The 22453-nt window shown below is 46.7% G+C and overlaps 1 protein-coding gene across 4 annotated transcripts in view; it reads left to right on the top strand.

The window, feature by feature from the left end:
- SPTBN1 (spectrin beta, non-erythrocytic 1) overlaps positions 1–22453 on the top strand; it is a 195785-nt gene that overhangs the window by 128322 nt on the left and 45010 nt on the right. For all 4 annotated transcript variants that reach the window (XM_059943347.1, XM_059943349.1, XM_059943348.1 and 1 more), the window contains 7 exons: positions 9961–10134; positions 13930–14021; positions 15265–15345; positions 15732–15847; positions 19586–19698; positions 20502–20689; positions 22028–22145. In XM_059943347.1, the coding sequence (XP_059799330.1) occupies positions 9961–10134; positions 13930–14021; positions 15265–15345; positions 15732–15847; positions 19586–19698; positions 20502–20689; positions 22028–22145 (882 nt within the window). The remainder of the gene's footprint in view (positions 1–9960; positions 10135–13929; positions 14022–15264; positions 15346–15731; positions 15848–19585; positions 19699–20501; positions 20690–22027; positions 22146–22453) is intronic.

Below are 22453 nucleotides of genomic sequence, written 5' to 3'. Positions count from 1 at the left end.
GGCAGAATGGCCCCTTTGAGCCCGGGTAAGAACATCAGGTTTCCCTTTCCCTGCCCCTCCGTGCCAGCACAGCCTCCTCTAAGAGACAGTGAAGCCCCGCCTCATCCTCAGTGCCTGTGGTCCACACGCTCTTTGTTCCCTGAGCGTGCACGTTTTGTTGCCTCGTTTTCTTGAGAGGTTGTGGGTCAAGCTAGACACGCTGGAGAAACAAAGGAGGCTCCTGCCTCCGTGACCGTGATGCTGCCCTGAAGGTGGTGTGTAAGGTGCAAGTGGGAGCAGTGGGTCCACAGGGGGAGGGCCGGTCATTTTGGTTTGTTTTTTGACGTGAGTCTAGGCCAGAATTATTGTGATATTCATCTTTAAATACAATTTTGGTAACCAGACTTTCTCAACCGCCCCGCATTTTTTTCCCTTTTAATGTTTAACCTAGTATGATTGTCTATTGATTTTTGGGTTTTTTTGAATGATGTTTTGAAAGTAGCTAAAAAAAAAAAAATCATTAAAGGTCACCTGAAACTAGAAATTAGTTTGAACATTAATTTTTGTCCCAATAGGGTCCCGTCTTCAGGGCTGTGGGGAGTAAATTGTTCACCCTGGAAGGTCCATAATTCTTTCATACCAAGAAGATTGTGTCCTTGATAATGTCCACATAATAAACGGGATCAGACCCTTTGCCCTTTATTCTGGAAAGGGCAACAAAAACATTAGGGAGAAAAAAAGCAACCAGCAAAGCATAATTCTTGGTTGTTTGCAGATGCCTCCCACTCCTCTGTTTATTTGCTGCCAGCAGTATATATATTTATATATATATATTTTTTGCAGTGACCCAGAGGCCTGGGAGAGTAGAGATAGAGAAGCATGAGAGGGCTGCCATCTCCATCCTCTCAGGCAGTCAGTGGCAGAAGCTGTGTTTAGCCATGACTTACCACTTTGTAAAACCCCAAGAGCCTTGACTTCTTTTATTATCCTTTCCTCACAGCCAACTCTGACTATAGGTTGGGCAGTCTGATTAATCTTCTTATTCCAAAAGTAAGGATACCATAGATAGAGTGAGCTACAGCTCTTGTTCATTTGTACTGGAGATTTTCGGCCTCTTTGGCCCCGTGGTTTATTTGGTTCATGGAGCCTTCTGGAAGGGACACAGACCACACTCTGCTGTTGGCTGCAGAAGCTGCCAGGGACTCAACGTTAGAGACCCTCCCTGCAGGAGAGGACATCCATCCATGAGGGCTTACCCCAAAGGATTCTTGCATCTTCAGATTCCAAAACGAATGAGGTTGCTAGAGCTTCCAGGCCTGGGTAAATTTAATGTCCACAGCTAAACGGTTGTATCATCAGATAACGTTCAGTCAGCACTGGGCTTTCTGCACCAGTGATCCAAAGCCCGGGGTCACATAAACATTTGTACTCCATCTGGAGCCATGTCTCCATCGGCGTTTCAGCGCCAGCACTTACCACCAGCTTGGCAGTAGGTGGTAGATAAATGTTTGAGGGACTGCGGTATCTAAATTTATTTTATTAATAGATTCTTGGAGCCAACTCATCCCTCTTTACAGAGGGGGAGATTTGTCTTATTTTTACTAAGTTCAAAGAAATACATTAGCTTAATGATCCAGAGCATTCCACCCTAACCCCACCCTGCATTTTGGCTTAATAAAATTTGAGTTAGATTTGAGCAGGTTTTGGGTAGGCATTTTGGGTTATCAAGGCACTTGATTCCAGTGTACTGGGGAACATGAGAGGGCAGGAATCCTCACATCTGCTCCTGACTTGGGCGGGATCTGTGTCCGGAAGTTGTCGCTCTCTTTGCCGCAAGGTATGTCAGATCCTGGAGCAGTGAGGAAACTCTTTGGCTGAGCCCGGAAGCTGCTGCTAATCGGGATTGGGTTGATGACAAAGAAAACCTTTCCTTTCCAATGTGTTACTCTGAAATTACCATGTACTATAAGTTCATAAATGTCTTGCTTTAAAGTTCCATAAAGAATATAGACCACCCTTTACGACATCAACTGACCAGGTAGAAGTGGTCACTGTGCTGGTCACTTTGTCATTGGTCCTAGGTCCCAGGGCCAGATGAGAAATGGGACTTGAGGGGTAACGGTTTGTCCTGCGCAACCCACTGACATTTGGAGGGAGTGGGGCCTCTGGACTTAAGGGGTGAAGTGGAGCCCACGGGTCCTCATCCAGGTTCGAAGTTGGCCAGTGCCTGCCCCCTTCCCTCCGTGGGCCTCGGCATGAAGGATGGTTCTGAATAAGACAGTTTCCTGCCTTGCTCCTGCCAGACTGAGCCCTCGCCTCTGACCAAGAGGACAAGGTTTTCTGAACGCTTCTGCCCTCCCCCTAGCCCCTGCCATTTCCAGTAGTGGGTACCACTGATTTTTGGTTGCTTGATGTTTTCCTGATATTCTGTCTTCTTATTCTGTTAATCAATCTCAAAGAAGACAATGCAACAAAAAGAGGATTTTTTTTTTTTTTTTTTTTTTTTTTTAACCACCGTTAATTCCAAAACAGGCTGAGCTAGGTGGAGAAGATAGATTTACCATGAGATTTGCTAAGCCTTAGACAAATCCCACGTTGAACTACCCTGAGTGCGTTTTACATAGAGCCTTTGTTAGGAGAACATGCTGGCATGTATTGTTATAGAAACGGGGTTTTATGGACTGGCCACAGAACCTGCCTGTTGTTTGTAATGTCTCTTGTGTGGGAGAATTTGCTTTTGTTCTAAACAACCAGACACAGAAGAATGCCCCTGTTAAATTCGGGTCTAATTGCACAAATACTAAAAGTGAATTAATAGTAACAGGTAATAGTAATACCATGTGATAAAGTACTGAATGAATGGCCCCAAAGCCCTAGAGTTCAGAAGGGGAAACGGACCTTCTGGATGGGGTGTCAAGGAGGGGCCGCGTGTCAGCCGTGAGGAAGAGTGAAGAGAGCGCTTGAGGGTGGGTGGCAGGAGGGAACAGGTGTAGGGAAAGCATCCTGGCTGAATTGGAGTTTGTTTTTGGAAGGAGTGATGATGGTCAGTCACTTTTAGTGTTTTCTGTCACATGCATAATGTGTTTAGTTCTCACAGTCTAATCAAGGGGACAGCTTACACTTTATAGGAGAAACAGGCAGTGAGTGACCAGGGCCTCGCCCAAGGCCAGTATCACTACTGAGGAATATAACTTGGACTCCAGCCTACTCTCCTGTCTCTTGGTCCCCTCCTTTCTCATTGAGTCCTGCTAAAGGAGAAGATTCTCCTTGGGAGTGGGTCCCAACCAGGAAGGAGGCGGGCAGGAATTAATGGAACAAAGTATGTTGTTTCCTGTTTAATTTTAATTGGGCAAGAATCGTTTATACTCTTCTTAAAGCTCAAAGTGTGATGTGTAGGGAGGTGTTTGGGGACATAATGTGAAATGAGTTTGGCTGTTATATCAGAGGAGATTTTGGAGTTCCTATCCCCAAATCCCAAATTGCTATCGCATCCTACCCTCTGTATTAAGTAGAGGTGTGTGTGTGTGTAGCAAACACTGATTTTTGATTAAAAGGCAAAAATATAAGCTAGTATCCATTGCTCTGATATACTGAGACCAGTAGTGTCTTTTCTCTATTTCTTCTTCACCTAAACGAGAGATCAGGAGGCACTTTAGAATTCACCTTGCATGCTAGTGAGTCTTTCACCCTCCAACACATAGGTTATATTTTATAGCTGGAAGGGACTTTAGTGGCCACTAAGTTAGATCCCTTTATTTCATAGGTCCTGTAACTGAGAGTCAGCAGCCATCAAGCCCATCCAGCTGGCATGTGGCAGTCGGCCTCTCCCAATTCCCAGGATTGGTGTTCTGTCCACCCTGCAACCCTTGGAGAGCTGTTGCTCCAGGTGGCTTCAAGGTGGCTTTGGATACCCATGAAGAAAATCAGAGGGAGTGGGGCTTAACCAGGGTAGAAGAGTGGCCCAGCTCCCCAGGGTCCTCCCAAAATACCCTGCCAGGAATCCTCCTTTATGTCTTCCTCTTCTATTCAAGGAGGCTAAAAATGGCTCCAGGAAACATTTGCTTTTTCTTTTCCATCTCTAGACTCTGACAAAAAGCCTGCCATCGTGATTACTCCACAGTTCTGCAAATCCTGATGCCCCACAGCGTGTAATCGATCCAAACTCCAGGCTGAGTGACAGTCGGGGCAGAGCCATGGGGGGGTGGGGGGTGGCGGCATCCAGCCCCCTCCTTCCTTTCTAAGGGCCTTGGGCCCACTTGGTGAATTTGCCCTGTAATTCCCACTCCTCCTTTGGAGTTGGAAAGAAGATGGGTCTGGAGTAAGGCCCAGATGGGTTGGAGCTGTGGTTGATAGAGATTTGGGACTAGAAGGGACAGAAGGGACCTTGGGAAGGGGAAACAGGAAAAGCGCCCACAAGACACAGGCCCACAGGCCCTGGTGCGGAAGAGCAGGGGACACTTGTTAGATTGATTTAAAGGAGGATCCGTAAAAATCGGCATTTCCTCAGAGGAGCCTGCGCCTGCAGAGCCCCCCTTGCTTGAGTTGCACGCGAGTCTGGTATTGATCCTTGCCTCCTCCTAAGTGGCATCTCAAACTGCCCCATCAGAAAGGACACAGAGGACAGAAATGCGCATGTTGCCGTGGGAACGGACCTGTGTCGCACTAGGAACTTGACAATAATTAATGGAGACGAGACAGGGAAGGTTCCTTTTCTCGGCAGGGCGAGCCACTCTTGGGGCGAGGCTTGTGTTTATCCCTGAGCGATGCACCCCTCCCCCAGTTGCTCGGTGTTGAGTTCTCTCCATTGTTATCTCTTCTTCCTCTTGAGAAGATGGAGGTTGAGTAAAATAAAAATAGCTCTTTTAAAAAAAAAGGAAAACTGTCTGCCAGATGGGAACCAAGCCTCGTAATTTCCTTTCACGTAGACGTGTGTGTGTACTGCCCTTGGTTCCCGGTGTAGCCTGAAGAGGGCGCGCTCTGGAATCCCGGCTCACCGCACACCAGCCAGCCGCGCACCATCACCTCACCCCTCTAAGCCGGCATGTTCTCATCTGCAAAACGACAAGAATAATAACAATTATTGCTGTGCAGTGTTAGTGTGAGGATTAAATAAATGTAAACCACCTAACAGATAGGTTAACATAGTGGCACAGGAAATGGCAGCTAAGAATTTTTAGATCTTGGGAGTTTTGCCGTTTATATGACCCAGTGTGTTTCAGTGTATATAGTTCTGTGCAGTCATTAACCCTTCTAAAATAAATTCCCTGTAATGATTGCCCCCTAAACTTGCCCAGGTACCGTGCCTTAAAACACTTCAGAAGCCCTCTCTGAAGCAGATACAGCATGAGTTTCAGGAGTTGGTATTCTTGAGTTTTCGTCTTGATTCTTACTCCCCCCTCATTGTGCTACCCGTACATCATCTAATCACGCCACATCTGGTTTATTCTTTCGGTTTAAAAAGGGCTTAATATGCCACCGAAGATGAGTGAGCTTCGATTGAGATGAAATGTGGGAAAGTGTTTGAAAAACATAGAGAGGTATAGTGAGGCAATGAAGCAACTTTCACTGCACAACATTTAGCCTAGTTTGAATTAGTAGCTGCACAGCATAATAGTAATATTTAAAATATCTCTGTAAATCGTGCTTTCCAGCCTTGTTTCCTAGTAAGCTCTGAGTCATAGAGGTCTTACTGTGTATAGAGGCCTTAAGTGTTGAGGTTTGGGTGTTTTCACATCCTCTCCGCTCTCTCGTCCTATCTCCCCTCCCTCCAGGCAGCAGGCAGTCATAAGTTTTCTCTACCACCTTTTCCTTTTATTTCTGTCCAGAGTTTAATTTGGGGTGTCAGGACTAGAGGAGTAATATCATTACCATTATTTGGGGGCACATTCCCTTCTGGTATTAAATTTGCCTTTCAGTTGACGTATACCAACTTCTCTGCCTCTCAGTGGGAGAGTTCTGTCTAGACCCTGAACATTTCCTGTTGTCTAACAGAGAGGTGTGTTATTTCTAAACAGTTTGAAGCCCAAGTGGCATGGAGAGGGGGAGCCCCCTCTTTTAAGTAGAATCGTTGGGAGGAAAATCCTTGAGGCACCCCTGTTGGTAGACACACTTTGTGGGTTTGAGAACACCATAATCATTAGTTCACCATTTCATTTATGTAGCAGCCCTTTGAGATAATTATTCATATTATCCCCATGTTATGGATAAACAGACATTTGAGAAGTAAGGCGCTGATTGGCTAGAAAGTGGGGAAATTGTAACTTAAATGTGGGCATTTTAACATTAGCATCATCTTCTACGCTGAATTGCCCAACAGAAGCATATACAGAGATCTGGTTTGTTCATGTTTGATGTTTTAAAAGATATAAAGGCCAGGAGCAGTAGGAAAATTAAAAATAAAAAAGCTTTAGGGGGAGAAGAGCAGAGTATCATCCCCCCAAATCTTGGTTTGATTTTTGGGAGAATTGCAAAAAAAAAAACCAAGTGGGGTGAGGGGGTCTCCTGAAAGTTTTCCATTTCCTCTGACTTTTGGAAATTGGTGAGGTTTGTTTTTTAACCATTTGAAGAAGTCTGATCATTTACCCAAAGGTGTTTCTCTGCCGTTTTTATTTTAGTTCCTTCCTTTGTGTTCCCATGCACTAGTGTTTCTGATGGCTGGTGCTGGAGGGGACTTAACGTTGTGTCCAGGTCTGGGGTGAACCATCCTCAGATCCCACCTGGCATGGCCAGTCAGCATCAGCACGGCGTGCCTGCCACGTGGCGTTGGGCTTTTCCAGCCTGCAGGAAGGCGTTTGGACCCCTCTCGCAGCCCTCCCCCTCCCACACCCTTGCACCCCATACTCACGTGGAAACGAACACACAGTCGGCTGGGATTTTGTAACGAGAGAACAGAGGCTTGAGCGGTGTCTCACACACGTTTGAAGTTGAGCGTTTCAAGATAAAGTCTAAAAGGACCAACTGTAGTTACGCCTGCTGCAACCTGGGAAGGTCCTGACAGCCCCCAGCTTGTTCCGTGTTCTCCTGCTGCTCAGGTCCTTCTGTCAGATGACAGAACTAAACAATTTAGTAAAGAGTTTGATGTCCTTTATTCAAGGGGACACAGTCCGTGGACAGAGGAGTGCCGTGCCTCACAAGTGGTGGAGCATGTTTCCTTAGGGATTTGGGGCGAGAGCAGGTTTCCAGAGGTTAGAAAAGGGGCAGCGCGGGAGCAGGGCGTGACTGGCTAGGAGGTTGGAGGTTTCCTTAGGAGGTGAGCGGGTCCTGTTTTCTGGGGCGAGGTGAGCTGGAGGACTGGGATGGGTGTGTGTTTGGGCTCCTTGACAGCTGTTTCCCTCAAGGGCAGTCCGACTTAGGTTTGTGACGTGGGCCGAGCCACTGGGGTGGCCTCTCTTTTGTGGGTCCTGGTACTCGAATTAACTTTACCAATTCTAATTCCATCCACACTGTTCCTCTCACGCTCAGTTAGGACATAACCTCTTCTGGCCTCGCAGATACCTGCTGCCATTAGGAGAATGCTTCCGTCCCTCTTGCTCTGCGGTCCTGGGCGTATGGTGCCTGACACACGCTGTTTGGTCACAGGCTCGCTGGTCAGGGCGCAGGCATTAAAGAGACGAGAGGAAGAGGCCTCTGTAGAGCAATGAGAAATGGCAGGAGCCCCTGCCCCAGAATTCACATGCTTCCTTAGAGGCAGTTAATCCCCACCCCTCAACTTTGAACAGAGGTTCAGCAGGAGCCACCTGGACACGAGAAGAACAAGGGACCGCTGTGGGTGGTCACTTTGTCAACCTCAAGAAATGACCGCTGATCCAGAGAAAATGAGAAGAACTGAAAGCTGGCCCGCGAGAACCAGGTGCAGAGTCCGGGGACTTCTCCCCCCGAGGGCTCTGGGCACACCCCTCCATCAGGGCCATCTCCCCTGTTAGGAGGGGACCCAGGGGAGGAGGCTGCTGGGCGTGCCTTGGAAGAGGGGGGCTCCAGTGTCGGCCTCAGACTGTGTCTACACAGTCGCTCACGGAATCCTAGATGGAGGCCACCACTTTCTGTTTTAAATATCTGATCTTTTTCTTACCTCGCCATATTGCTTGATTTTGATGTAATGTTATCACTTGACCTAACATGAATAACAAATCCTAGCATTTCTGACATACCTGAAATGTATTAGTTGTGACGTTTCTGAGAGACGATGCCATTTTGCGGGGGGTGGTGGGAGGTTGTAAGTAAACTCTTATAATGCAGACTTCCCTCGATGCCCGAAGAGGGATTGGTTCCAGGACTTGCCGCCCGCGGGGACGGAGGGCCAACTGGAGCGTGAAAAGCTTGACTTTTAGAGACATTTCTTTTTCCATTGCTATTATTTGAAAAAATCTGCCACTTGTGGTAAGGCCTCTGGCCATAATCTTATTTCCTCGGGGTCAAGGCACATTCTTCTATGCTTGCCAGTCCTTTTTTGTAGAAGAGAAAGTCGAGAAAAAAATAACATAATCTGAGACTGGGTACTTAACGTGGTCACTTGTTAGCCAAGTTATCTTCTCTTTACATGTTTTCCATCTAGCGCTTAACTGAGGATCTCAGCTACAGAGGGTAAAGTGGGAAGCAGGCAAGACCTTACCGTCGGACTAGCTGCCGCCCACACCTGCGTGTGCCCAGGTTGCTGCACACCTGGCTGCCTTTCCTCTGTGAGGCCGGCTCATAGCACACACCGCTGCCCAGTCCATCTGTGGGCGTTCAGGTCACTCCATGTCGGCCCTGGGTGCTGAACCAAACCAGAGGCCACCGAGGATATAGCAGGCATATAAAACATCATCCCTGCTCTCAAGGCAGTAGTCAAGTTGGAAGTAATAAAAACAACACATACGAAATAACAGCAAAAATATAAGATATGTGATTAGTTCCTGAACTCTGTGGTCCAGACAGAGACCACAGACGTATAGGTTTGGGGGGGGAAGGGGAGACCTGTGAGAACTGGAATGGTTGGAAATGACTCCTAGAAGGAAAGATGTGCCTTGACCTGAACCTTGAAAGGTGGGTAGGGTACAATGAGTTGGCTGAGGAGGTAGGATGGCAGCCAGGCCAGGTTCATCTTCTGGCCAGGGGCGTGTGGGCAACCTGGTGGCAGCTCTGTGGAGTAGTGAGATCAGCCTGAGGTGCAACCTCAGCTAGAAGGGGGAGTAACGGGCGACAGAGAGGAGGGTGGGAAGGATGGAGGCGGGCGATGGAGGCATGAGCTTGTTCTTGACACAGGAGATGATAGAGACCCACTGAAAATTTCGAGTGTGTGTGTGTGTGTATCTTTACCTATTGCTTTGTTTATTTAAAACGCTCACCTTGAAAATGCCTTTTTTTGATTTTGATATAACTGATTAAAAGGAATAGACATTTGAGGTAGTCAAATTAGACTACTCTCATATTTTTTTTTTTTTACTTTATCCTTTCTTTCCAGTAAGTCACACCCTTTTACTCAACCCCCCTCCATCATCCTCACAAAACCAGCACTTGAAAATTCCGCTGATTGGGTGGAGTGTCCCGCCTTTTTCATCTTGAGCCAACCTTGGGAAACGACCCGAACCAGCAGGTGGCAAACCTGTTTTTACGTTTAAAGCAGCCAGAAAGTCCTCAGAGGTGTTTTCGCTGTGCATCTGCAAAAATTATATGGATGGCAGTAGTAGCTCTGAAATTCTTTATGAAAACTGGGTTCCTTTTTCTCTAAGCTTCCAGCTTCTGTGCTCATTTGTAAATTGTGTCACTTCCATGATTAAACAAAAACCTCTGAAGAGTGATCGGTTACCATCCCTTAAGTAAACTTTTCTAAGGCTGTTAGATAAACTCTGTCCTTGGACTGAATGAGCACGTTTTTTTTAACGTTTTGGTATGGGTCGGAAAGCGCTGCATGAATGGGCACGTGTGCACTTTCTGGGCTGTAGTTCTGAGCTGGTTTCTGCCCTCTTGGATGATCTGTTTCCACCTTCTGCTCATCTGTTTTAGCCTAAACCCACCAAGGGACGAATGCGCATCCACTGTCTGGAGAACGTGGACAAGGCCCTTCAGTTCCTGAAGGAGCAGAGAGTCCATCTTGAGAACATGGGGTCCCACGACATCGTGGATGGGAACCACCGGCTGACCCTCGGCCTCATCTGGACCATCATCCTGCGCTTCCAGGTAAGGGACTTGGCCCGGCGATTCGGCCTCCCTCCTGGGTATGAGCATCCCTGTGAAACTGGCCTCCCCATTCCAGAGGGACCAGGAAGACCAGGTTGAAATGTCATCTCAGAGTCAGCTGTGCAGAGCGGCGGGTCACATTTGGCTGCCCTGTAGGCATGTGGCAGCTAGCCATATCCTCCCTCAGCTTTGCTAGCCCCTGAAAGTCTTGACTCTCCTGGCAAATAAGAGGGTTTCTGGGCTGCGTCTTAGCCCACCACTTCGCCGACACCTACTGTAGACGTCTGGTGTCTGCTGCTCAGCGTTCAGGAGCAGAGGTGTAAGGGTGTGGTCGATGCTAGGTTACTACCACTAGACTGTGTGAACTTTGCCAGATTGTGGCATGCGTCATAGAATATCTTTAGGCAAAGCTGCTTAGGATCATGGCACATGCGTGGGCTCTGTTTTCACCTTCTCCTTCTCCTTTGGATGTGAGGAAGCAGTTTTCAGGGGGGATGTGCCAAAAAGCCTTCTGCTTGTTTGAATTGATGACGATTTTATGGGTTTGTTATACCCGAGGGAAAGGTTCTAAGTATAGGAATACTGTAAGCCAGAAGGTGCTCTCAAGGTCACTTAGTCCCGTTCCTTCACTTTATGAGGGAAGGGAGGAGCCTTGCCAGGGATCACACAGCCAGTCAGGGCTGCTGTGCGCGCTCCTGACCCCTTGGAAGAGAGCTCAGCCTTTCTCGTCTGTGAAGCACCTCCGGCCTGATGACTGGTTCTTTCTCCAGGCTGTTGCTTCATGCCCCTGCTTTTCAGTTAAAATCTGAAATTCAGGAAACACTTCTTACCATGGCGTCAGGTTACCCTGCAAACAAAAGTCCGAACAGTCCTGCCTCCACTGTGGCTGTATTCTCTGTATCTTCCCTTCCTGTTAAGCCCCTTTGATGAAGTTTGATTGTTTTTTTTTTTTTTTTCCCTACGTAAATAAAAATCTCACCAACAAAGGGCCATGTCAGAAATCAAATTATAGCTCTCTTTGTATTCTTACTAAAACGCTGAAATCAACCTCTAACCAGTCGTTTTCCTTCTCGCTTCCCTCGGGATCGGGCAGCTCTAGTTCAGTGGTCTGGGTGGGTATGTGGGAGGAGGGAGGGGGTAGGGGACCAAACCAGAGCTGTACAGAGACACTCCCTGCATGAGGGGTTCCTAAGCCTGGACCTGCCTTGGGAAAGCCGTTTACTCATTCAGGTTCCCTGGTCCCAGCCCCAGCGCTTCTAATTAAATAGGTCTGAGGCGGGGAACCACTGTGAAGGTGACATCGTTAGTGGAGATTTAATTGCAACAATCAGTGACTTTATTTTGCAAACAGAACTCTTCTGCAGGTTTCTGTCATTTAGTTCCTGAATGATTTGAAAACAGAGTGAATACCATTACATTCACTAACTATTGCTCTTGGCCTTAGGCCAACAGGACTCTCCTGGAGCATCGCCTCAGTTCTGTAGAGTAAAAAGTCCTGTTTCTCTTGCCTTTGGCCTGTAGCAATCAGAGCGTGGAAGGGCGTCCTGACAGCAGCTTCTCTTGACAGCGGGTCTGTGCCCGTGGCGGGGAGCTGGCACACACAGCCCTTTCCAGGATTCTCCACGTGAATTGGGTTGCGTCATTGACTAATTAGCTTCCTGCCAGCTTGCCTTTTTCTGTGCTTGAACCTGTAAATGCTGATACGTAGTTTCTCCCTTTCCTTTGAGGCTGATGTCACTGCATGGCCTGCAGGGTTGGTGTCTGACATGACCCCACCTCCCGCAGCAGTTTTATCACATCATCCCCCGCTCCACAAACATGTATTGATTCTGCACCAGCCAAGGCCCAGCTCACATTCTGCGTCCTCCGTGAAGCATCTCTCTCCCCACCGCCCCCCAGCTCCTGAATGTGCAGCCTTGTCTTACATTTCCTCTGTGTGTGTGTGTGTGTGTGTGTGTGTGTGTGTGTCTCCAGAGTCCCCAAGACGTGGCCTGCCCTGATGTGTGTAGCAGGTGTGCATTAAATACCGATGATGACAGACAGGTTTTATGCTGCTTTCCCTTAAAAGAGAGTAAAAGATGGTGTGAGAAACTGGAATGAAAGTTGTCGAGTTTGCCTAGTCCACATAGGGAGCTGTCTTCACTTCAGAAGGGTAGATTTTGTTTCTAAAAGAACAAGTCTGGAAACAGATTCCCTTCACACTGAGGCATAGGAAAGCTGACGGGGGTTAATGTGTAAAATTCCACCTGCCTTTCTTGGTGAGTTCGTGTCTTACTCCTTGAGCGAAGGTTATTCTTGCACACTGTTTGGAGTTTGGAGTCTGTGCAAGCTCAGACTTCACTTACAACAGTTAAAAATGCAGAATTTTTTTTAGAAGTGTAATTATTTCAATTTCTAGGTGTTTTTCCTAGTTGAAAGTTTCTAACTTTTTAATCTTACATGTATGTATTTTATCCTCCTCCTACCTCTTTCTCTTAAAAAGAATTCTGGGGCGTGTTTCTAGATTAAATGGAAAGACCTTTGACAGGGGCCAGGACAGGGAATCTTGGAATGGTTAGAGCTGAAAGAGAGGCCAACACCCTTTCCCCTGACTCCATCCCACGTTTTATCATTATAATCAAGGAACTAAAGGCAAAGGGGTATTTAGAGCATTTGTTTAAAATCACGTAACTGGTAGGCAGCCCGTCATCCAAAGAGCTGACGTGTATGGATCCTTACTAAGAGCCCAGCCCTTCATACTTTGCATTTGTTCAAGTGTACAGCAACGCTCCGAGATAGCCACCCCTCAGAGGGGAAGCCGAGGAACTAGCCCAAGGACACGCAGTAGGTGGGGGAGCCTGGATTCAGACCCAGAGAGTCTGACTTTGGTGCCAGTAGACCAGGCTCTATGTCCTGTTGAGAATCAGCGGCCTCTGAGTAGCTGATGAATACAGGCTGTCTTAGTCCATTCAGGCTGCTAAAACAAAGTACCACAGATTGGGTGGCTTCCAAACAATAGAAATTTATTGCTTACGGTTCTGGAGGCTGTAAGTCTGAGATCAGGGTGCTAGCGTGGTCAGGTGAGGGCCCTCTTCCGGGTTGCATACTTCTCATTGTGTCCTTACATGGTGGAAGGCGCTAGGGATCTCTCTGGAGCCTCTTTTATAAGGCACAAATCCCATTTATGAGGGCTCTACCCTCATAACTTAAGCATCTCCCAAAGGCCCTATCTCTTAACGCCATCACCTGTGTGGCTTAGGATTTCAACATAAGAATTGGTGAGGGTGTGGGAGACAAACATTCAGACCATGGAAGCACAGCATTTATGGGCACTCTTTCTCTGAGAGTTTGGGTCAGTTTTCAGGAAATGGTGCACGCACTGTCCTCATCAACAAAGGACTCACTCACCCTGGTGTAAAAAAATCTTTGGTTGTGAAAAAACAAACGGTATTTTTCTAGGGTCTGCTGAGGTTCAAGGTGTACCGTATGCACCACTGTTCTAGCTTGTAGTTGGAGAAGACGGGCTATGTTGGGGGTAGAAATGACCCCTAATAGGTTCTTGGAAGTCAGGCAGGTAACTAGTCTTCACTTCAGTCTTATCTTTGTGCAAAATAGAGAACCTAGTTCTGGTTGGTGTTTCTAAGAAGTGAACCCTGGCTTCAGAAAGCAGTTCTCATTGACCCTCGGAGTAGGCAGTCTGCAGGGCTAGGTGTTGATCTAAAGTTTACTCTTTATGTATATGCAGACCTGTTCTTCTGTGGCTTTCATTAGGAAGCTAACGCATCTATTGGTCTAATATTTCTTTGTAAATCTTAGATCCAGGATATCAGCGTGGAAACTGAAGACAACAAAGAGAAGAAATCTGCCAAGGATGCATTGCTGTTGTGGTGCCAGATGAAGACAGCTGGGTGAGCACGAACTCAGGGGGTTAGGGGCTGCTTCTCCCAGGACTAAGTTCTACCAGAGTCATCACTTACAAGGTGTTGACGAGTATCTTTTTCCACCACTTCCATTGAGACGTCTTGTTGACTCGTAAGTAGTTGATGCGCTGACATTTCAGCTAGCTCTCAGAACAGGAGTGGATTTATATCCTGGACCTGTCATTTGCACAATCAGTTTCCCTCTGTTTATTAAGGAAGTTCCAGAGAGAAGTTAATCTTGAATTTTAAAACCCTGAAACCATGTTTAAGAATCTCATCCATGATATTTGTAAAAAGTTGTGGGTTTTCTCCTCTCTTTAATTTCTGTTGCTTTGGGAAGCTCTGTGCATTAAACTTAAGGGTGGGTGGTCTTTGTATGTTTTCTCAGTTTCCCTTTCTTTTATTCTCTCATTGAAATTTCAGTGAAGATATTTTTTAGAGAATCGCATCTTGCTTATTGCTCACTGAAACTGTCGGAGCTCCTCGGTACTAATTGAGAATTGGTTTTGTGCCAGGTTAATTTTGCACCAAGTCAGGACTACTTGGAGGACAGATGTAACTAATGGACATGATCAGTCAGTGGTAACTATGGAAACTATAAAGAGTGTAAGGCTTAGTAAGGGGATCAAGTTAGGAATGAACTTTTAATCAACCACAGGTAGAAAGTTATTAATAATCAATGTGGTGTAGAGTAGCTGATTGACTGCGGGTAAGTTTCAAACATAGGGAATTGTTTCAGGGAGGTACTAGATTTACAAAACTTCATCCAGTTCAGTGGGATAAGGAAGAAGGAGAGCTGAGTCTTTGAACAGGTAATCCCAGCTACTCCCTCTCCCGGAGTGCCGTGTGAACTCGGGTCTTGGTGTCTGCAGGGTTCTGATAGCTGTGCTGGGGGCGTGGAAAGCCAGTGAAGCAGGGAGACGTCAGAGGCATCTAGTTGTGGTCACTTTTTTCTCAGTAAGCCTGGTGTTTTCAGTCAAGGACGCAGATCACAGATCGAATTACCAAGAAAGAAAAGCCATGTGGACGTGTGTTTTATTCTTATTTTCCAACAAGGAGAAGTTGAGGCGGATCTTAGCTTCGATTTGATTGTCCTTATTGATATTCACTGCCCGACATTTTCGCAGTGCCTACAGACTTTTTCTTTTTTTTTTAAACACTGTGTTTAGCAAAAGCACAGACCTTTATTTGATAATTGTGTCGCTCTTGTCTCGTGCCTCGTGTTTGTTAGGTACCCCAACGTCAACATTCACAATTTCACCACTAGCTGGAGGGACGGCATGGCCTTCAATGCACTGATACACAAACACCGGTGAGTCCTTAGAGGTCATGCTAACAATTTGGGGGTGGAATGTTGACATCCTTGTGTAGCAGATCTGGGTGACTTTCAGTCCTCATGTCTGTTGCCCTCGCTGTTGCATCACAGTGGAAATTCCTGCCTTCCCCGTGAGGAAGGTGAGAGAGAATGTTTAAATTCTCCCAAACAAAAGAAACAAGTTCACCCGTTCTCTTCCATTCTCTTCATAAACTTTGAGGTTGTTTATTCAAAAATCGGGTTTCATTGTTTGATGATTAACTAATATCGTAGGCTTTTACTCTGCTAAGTGGACACTTTTGGAGTAGTAATCGAGCCCCACGGGTCACACGGTGTGTTTTCAAGCCACGGTTTCTGTTGTGTTCCACTGTTGTTCTACACAGGCCTGACCTGATAGATTTTGACAAGCTAAAGAAATCCAATGCACACTACAATCTGCAGAATGCATTTAACCTTGCAGAGCAGCACCTCGGCCTCACTAAACTGTTGGACCCCGAAGGTAAGGACTCAAGGGGTGAAAGGTGGGACTGTCGGTATCTCTTGCACTGAGGGGTAAATATAAAATCTGCTTTGTGTCAGTTTGTTGTATTCATACAGTGTGCTTTGGGAATTATCTAAGGAAGAGGAGTTTAATTTTGGTGTGGGAGTTACTTGAGGATTTGTGTAAAGGATTACATCTGAAAAGGCCTTGAAAGATGAGTATGATTTAAACATGTGCCAGAGGAGAGGGCAGGGCAGGCAGAGGGATTTGTGTGAGCAAAGGAACCAGGAAAGAGGAAGGTGTGATTGGGGACTAACAGTTTATTGGGGGTGGTGTTAGCGTGATGTTGGGAAAAATACAACTGGAAAGGTGGGTGGGGGCCCAACAGGTTACGGTCTTTAGAGGTTATTCAGCAGGCAGTGGGGAGTCACTGAAGCCCCCTAGCCTCTGTGCTCAAGGAAGAGAACCTGCCTTAGGCTCTCATACATGCTTGTTGACTGGCGTTCATCCCACGGTGGCAAGAGCGTGGTTTGGCCTGGGTAGAGATAGGGGCAGGGGCCTCCTTAGGAGACTGTGCAGTGTTTGCTCCTGAGCAAGAAGCGCTTCAGTGAGGAAGGTGCACCCGGAACGTGTGGGTGGCAGAAGGAGTAACACGCGCAGTCCCTCCTCGTGGCTGGCTGCTTGGCGGCCCAATCTCTGCACAGAACCAGCCTCTCTGCTCTGCGGATCCCTGCAGCAGGACCCTGAAGACTGACTGCAGGTGACATGGAGCAGACCTGTGTGGGACAGTCCCATAGGTTGTAAATCCCTTGCTTACCAAAATCCTAACTGTAGGCTTCATCTTAGCATGAGCTATCACAGGAACGTTCTCTGATGTCGAGAAGCATTTAAAACGTAAGAGGATTTGTTTGTAGGGCTGGAGCTTTTTAGACCCTCTCAGCTGTTAGCAAATATTAGAGAGAAAAAACTGTATGTGAGTGAAAGTTTAAAGCTCTTATAAATATAGAACAGGAAGTTGAACTCCCCAAGGGCAGATCGAGGTCGTGAGGCTGCCAGGCAGGCGTCTTGCTATTTTCCAGTGCATCAGATGCACTGATAGTTTCACTACAGGAAGCTGAGATAAAATTATCTTTGTGCTAGCCCATTAAATGATTTCTCAATATAAACACAAAACTAAAATTCCTTGGACTGTGATAAATCTTTGTGCTTAACCCCTGCCTTACTCTGGAAAGGCATCCTCCCTGAGCCCGAGCTCTTTGTGCTTGGATAAAGAATCTTCTTTTTTTTTTTAATCACTATGACAAAAAGAAATTTAATAAGTTGCTCATTAGTTACTCTTGCTAATCACCACCCACTACGAAAAGGGGATTGATGTTCCCCAGATCATTTCGAAGACAAGGAGCTAAAAAAAGCAGTCGATGTCACTTGTTCTGTGGGTTTGATCTTGATTATTAGTTGTCCTTAGCTGCTGTTAGTTGTCCGGTGCCCCAGAGAGCATCAGTTAAAATAAAATTGTAAACAAGTTAAAAAAGGTTTTGCTTGCTCACTCTTTCCCAGTTATGTCGACATTTTGTGTTTATTAAATTGCATACAGGGATGGCATTTTTTCCTGGCCTTCCTCCAATTCTGTATCCACGGGGCCCACTTTGATGGGGCCAAACAGACACAGGAGTTGGCCACAGGGGCCCTGGGGTGGGAACAGTAGCTGTGGCCCCCACTGCCATCAGCTGCCTCAGTGTCTCTGGGCAGGGAGCTTTCCCGCCCTGTGCCCTGGTAGTCAAGTCTTTAAAACAAGAGAAACAACCTGCCTCACACAGGGCTGCCAGGAGGATAGAAATGAAGGCGCGTGTGCGGATGCACATTGAAAAAAGAGCCCCATACGTCAACAAAGAGCTATCTGTGTGTTCTCTCCTCCGTCTATCCTGAGTTGAGTACTTCCCTCAACATTGCCATACCCCGAAGACTGACCACCTTCATTCATTTGCTACCTCCCTCGATAAATATTTATTGACCACCCACCCTGTATATAGACAGCACGTTAGGAGGTGGGGAGGCACGGTGGCCCAGGGCTTCCCAAGACTGGGTTCCTGCCTTGGAAACTCAGTCTTGTAAGACTAATGAAATGTGCATAAGTAATCATAGGACCTGGCAGAAAGCAAACCATAAACAAAGCCCTTTAGGGAACAGAGGAGACAGTCATTCCAGCTGTAGGGATCGGAAATGGCTGTGTTGGAGTGGTGGCTTCTGAGCTGGACCTGAAGGGTAGGAAGAAGGTGGTGTGCTGGGGAAGGCCCTTTCGGACAAAGGGAGGCTGTAACCGGAAGGAATATTGGGAATTGAGGGGTGGTAAATAGTCCAGTTTGGTTTAGATCTATAGTGCCTTAGAAGAACCAGTAGGCTGTAGAATGAGAAATGTCTAGAATGGCACTTGGCACTTAGAGGAAGCTTGATAAATATTCGATGGATAGATGGAAGGAAGGGAGGGAGGGAAAGAAAGTTAGGGCAAATTGTAGAGGCCTTTGGGGTTTATACTTTATTTTTCAGGCTGCAGGGCACTTCTGAGTAATTTGGGCTTGGAGGGAGCTGTGCTTCACAGCTGTGCTTCTGGAAGATCAGCCAGGCACAGTGTGTAAAGTGAATCGAGTAGCAGGGAGACCCAGTGAGGAAGCCATTGCTTCAGGTCTGGTTATGTGACCATGAGAGCTGGACCCGAGAGTGACAGTAAGGATTCCATAAATAGAATCATCAGGTCTCAGACCCGGTGACTAACTGGATATGGGTAACAAGGAGATAAAGATGTCCATGGACTCAGTGGCCGGGAAAGATTCTGGTGCCACTGGCAGAAATAAGGACCACAGAGAAACACAGACCAGCTTAGGGGTCGGGGAGGCAGGGAGGTGAATGTGGTGTGTCTGGGTGGTAACCACATCACTGAGATATCTGACTCAGTTCTTACTGTGTTCTTCATTTCTGTGTAGTAGTTTTGTATATATTTTGTCATCTCAGTAGCCTGGGATCCTCTAGAGAAAGGATCATGTCTGTTAAGACTTTTATGTCCTTCTGTCATACAGAGTGAAGTAAGTCCGAAAGAGAAAAACAGATACCGTATGCTAACACATACATATGGAATCTTAAAAAAAAAAAAAAAAAAAGTGGTTCTGATGAACCTAGGAGCAGGACAGGAATAAAGACGCAGATATAGAGAATGGACTTGAGGACACGGGGAGGGGGAAGGGTAAGCTGGGACGAAGTGAGAGAGTGGCATGGACATATATACAGTACCAAATGTAAAACAGATAGCTGGTGGGAAGCAGCCGCATAGCACAGGGAGATCAGCTTGGTGCTTTGTGTCCACCTAGAAGTGTGGGATAGGGAGGGTAGGAGAGAGACCCAAGAGGGAGGAGATATGGGCATATACGTACACATATAGCTGATTCACTTTGTTATACAGCAGCAACTAACACACCATTGTAAAGCAATTATACTTCAATAAAGATGTTAAAAAAAAAAAAAAGACTTTTATGTCCTTATTGCAGTAGAAGGCACTTATGAATGTTCATATAATAAAAGAGCCAGGGAGGTGATTTCATCCCTGTTAGTTAACTTTATAATTAACACACTGATGGCAGAACTCTCAAGCCCAAAAAATGAAGATACGGGCCTGTGCAGTGCTGAGCAGCTGTTCTGGGTTGTTCCTGCTGCCTGGGTGGCGGTGCCGTGAGCAGAGTACTGAACAGAATCTTCTCTGGGTTGCAGATATCAGTGTGGACCACCCCGATGAGAAGTCCATTATCACTTACGTGGTGACTTATTACCACTACTTCTCAAAGATGAAGGCCTTGGCTGTTGAAGGAAAACGAATTGGAAAGGTGAGCTCACACCACTTTTGTAAGTTGTGAGACGTAATTAAGGTTCGCATCTTAATGTGCCGCCACCACGCACTCAGACGTTTAGCTATTGGGAGTTCGTGGCAGGTTCTCCACACGGCAGGGAAGTGGGCAGCAGCCTCTCGATCCCAAAGAGTAACAGGAGGCAGGAGTGGTGGGTGGCTAAAATACTGAGGAAGGGATTTCAGGGGGATCTCAGACCCAGAAACACCCCTCCCCTCAACCTTGCCAGAAAATTGGGTATTGAAAATCTGATTGAGTTGCCTGATGTCATGGACGTGAAAATCCTACTTACCACGCTTGGAAAGTCCTCATCAGTATTACACTTTTTTAATTTTTTTGTTTGGCTGATGTTCCCCTGCCATATATTTCAAAACAGCAGATCAGATGACATTGTCTTCTCCGTGCAATGGAATGGAAAATTCATGGGCATTGGCATTCATGGGACAGCACCAAGCAAAATAGAGCCCTTTTTGTTCCTGTAGGAATTTCAGAGCTGAGGTATCAGGAGTCATTCAGGATCTGAAACCCTTTGCCTGGGGGTAGGGAGGTTACAGAACCAATTACAGTTGAGTTAAGTTGTCATTGCTCACAAATGATAGCCACGGTCTGAGTGCTTATTAGCACATGGTTCTTGGAGTTTTAAAAACTCTTGTGCCTAAGTCTCATAGAACCGTTTCAGAGCCAGCGCTGAAGTGTGTGCGGGCTCCCATAGGGCTGCAGTCATGTCTCCCTTACGCAGGGATATGATCTTGTTTTTCCATTTTTCTGACTCTTGTTTACAGGTGCTCGACAATGCTATTGAAACAGAAAAAATGATTGAAAAGTATGAATCCCTTGCCTCTGACCTTCTGGAGTGGATTGAACAAACCATCATTATTTTGAACAATCGCAAATTTGCCAACTCGCTGGTTGGGGTTCAACAACAGCTTCAGGCCTTCAACACCTACCGCACTGTGGAAAAGCCGCCCAAGTAAGATGCAGAGTGTAATGCATTGCCCTTCTTATGGGGAGAGAGGTGATTGCAGCCGCAGACCCCTGTTTTCTGACTTGCATGGTCTCATCTCTCAATGAATGCCTCTTGCCAGCGGCCTGTCCTCCTCCTTTTAATCTGAGCCTGTGTTGCCGAGATGTATTCCAAATTATACGCTCTGTGAGCCCTTTCCAGCAGAAATGTGCCACTGGTACGTGTGATACGTGAGAGTCCCAAGAAACGGTGCAGGTCCCCAGTTCCTTATCCAAAGCTCTTGTGCCTAATGTGTTTCAGAATTCCATCGTTTCTGGATTTTAGAGAAGTAACAGGGTACATGCCAGGTGGTTCTGAGGCAGTTAACTCATATCAGGCCTCCTCACATATCTGTAGCAAAACATGTAATTATTCACATTGTGTGAATTAAAAAAACAATAGTTTCATATCCGTTCAGATCAGGTTTTGCTGCCCCCAGAAGTCTGATTTTTCACATATTTTAAAGATACGTAGTTGTCCAGTAAATATTGTGGCCCTTTTCTCTTGCTTATTATGACAAGAGTCATCCCTCCTTTTTCTGAAAACTTCACTCAGTTGTGAATTCCTGGCTGAGGTCTCCACAACCCATTGACAGTGACCCTAGGTGGGCGTTTGAAATGATCCTTGTTGAATGCATTCAGCTGTGCTCTCCGAATGAAGCCAGTTCATCGTCCAGGGCTTGGGGTCTAAATCTTGATTGAGTTGATTAACAAAAGAGTAGCATTCTGTGCCCCTGACTGTAAATCTCAGCAAAAACAACGAACCACAAGAAAAACCCCACAGTTTGGCACATACTGAGGTCTTCAGTACCCAAAAACTAACCCACTGCTCTAACACGCACGCGTTTCACATAAAAGTCAGACTGGAGATAAATGCCTTTTAAAATTGTGAGGCTGCACGAAGTGTGTTTGTTTATTTATTTATTTATTGACTGTGTTGGTTCTTCATTTCTGTGTGAGGGCTTTCTCCAGTTGTGGCAAGCGGGGGCCACTCTTCATCGCGGTGCGCAGGCCTCTCACTGTCGCGGCCTCTCGTTGCGGAGCACAGGCTCCAGACGCGCAGGCTCAGTAGTTGTGGCGCACGGGCTTAGTTGCTCCGCGGCATGTGGGATCTTCCCGGACCAGGGCTCGAACCCGTGTCCCCTGCATCTGCAGGCAGACTCTCAACCACTGCGCCACCAGGGAAGCCCCGAAGTGTGTTTTTTTATTTTATTTTATTTTATTTTTTTCTCTAGAAGCAGATGCGTTTTTCCTTTTGAAAGAACAAAATATAGTATAATGTTTATGGCTGGTTTTCTCTGCTTAGATTTACTGAGAAGGGGAACTTGGAAGTCCTGCTTTTCACTATTCAGAGCAAGATGAGGGCCAATAACCAGAAGGTCTACATGCCCCGGGAGGGGAAACTCATCTCTGACATTAACAAGGTAAAACCGATCCGTCTGGCCTCCTTCGTGGGCCCTGTCCTCCTGTGTGGGCGCCAGCCTCCTGTAGGTTTTCAGGTTCTATCAGTGGGTCTTGATTGCTAAGAGATCTTGAGAGGCTTCCTTCCTGGCCTGCCGAGTTGATAAGCGGCAGTCATTGCTCACGTAGTGCTGAGGGTCAAGGGAGTGCTTGTGGTGGTTTGGGGGCAGGTGGCTGGCAGTGTATGTGTGTGTGTGTGTGTTAGATTTTATCAAACCAGGTTCAGCCTGCTTACCTTGTCACTCAGATACATAATCAGTTTACCTGTCAT

The sequence above is a fragment of the Balaenoptera ricei genome, chromosome 13 (assembly GCF_028023285.1).
Source record: "Balaenoptera ricei isolate mBalRic1 chromosome 13, mBalRic1.hap2, whole genome shotgun sequence".
Taxonomy (NCBI): domain Eukaryota; kingdom Metazoa; phylum Chordata; class Mammalia; order Artiodactyla; family Balaenopteridae; genus Balaenoptera; species Balaenoptera ricei.
This window is presented reverse-complemented; position numbering and strand designations above follow the sequence as displayed.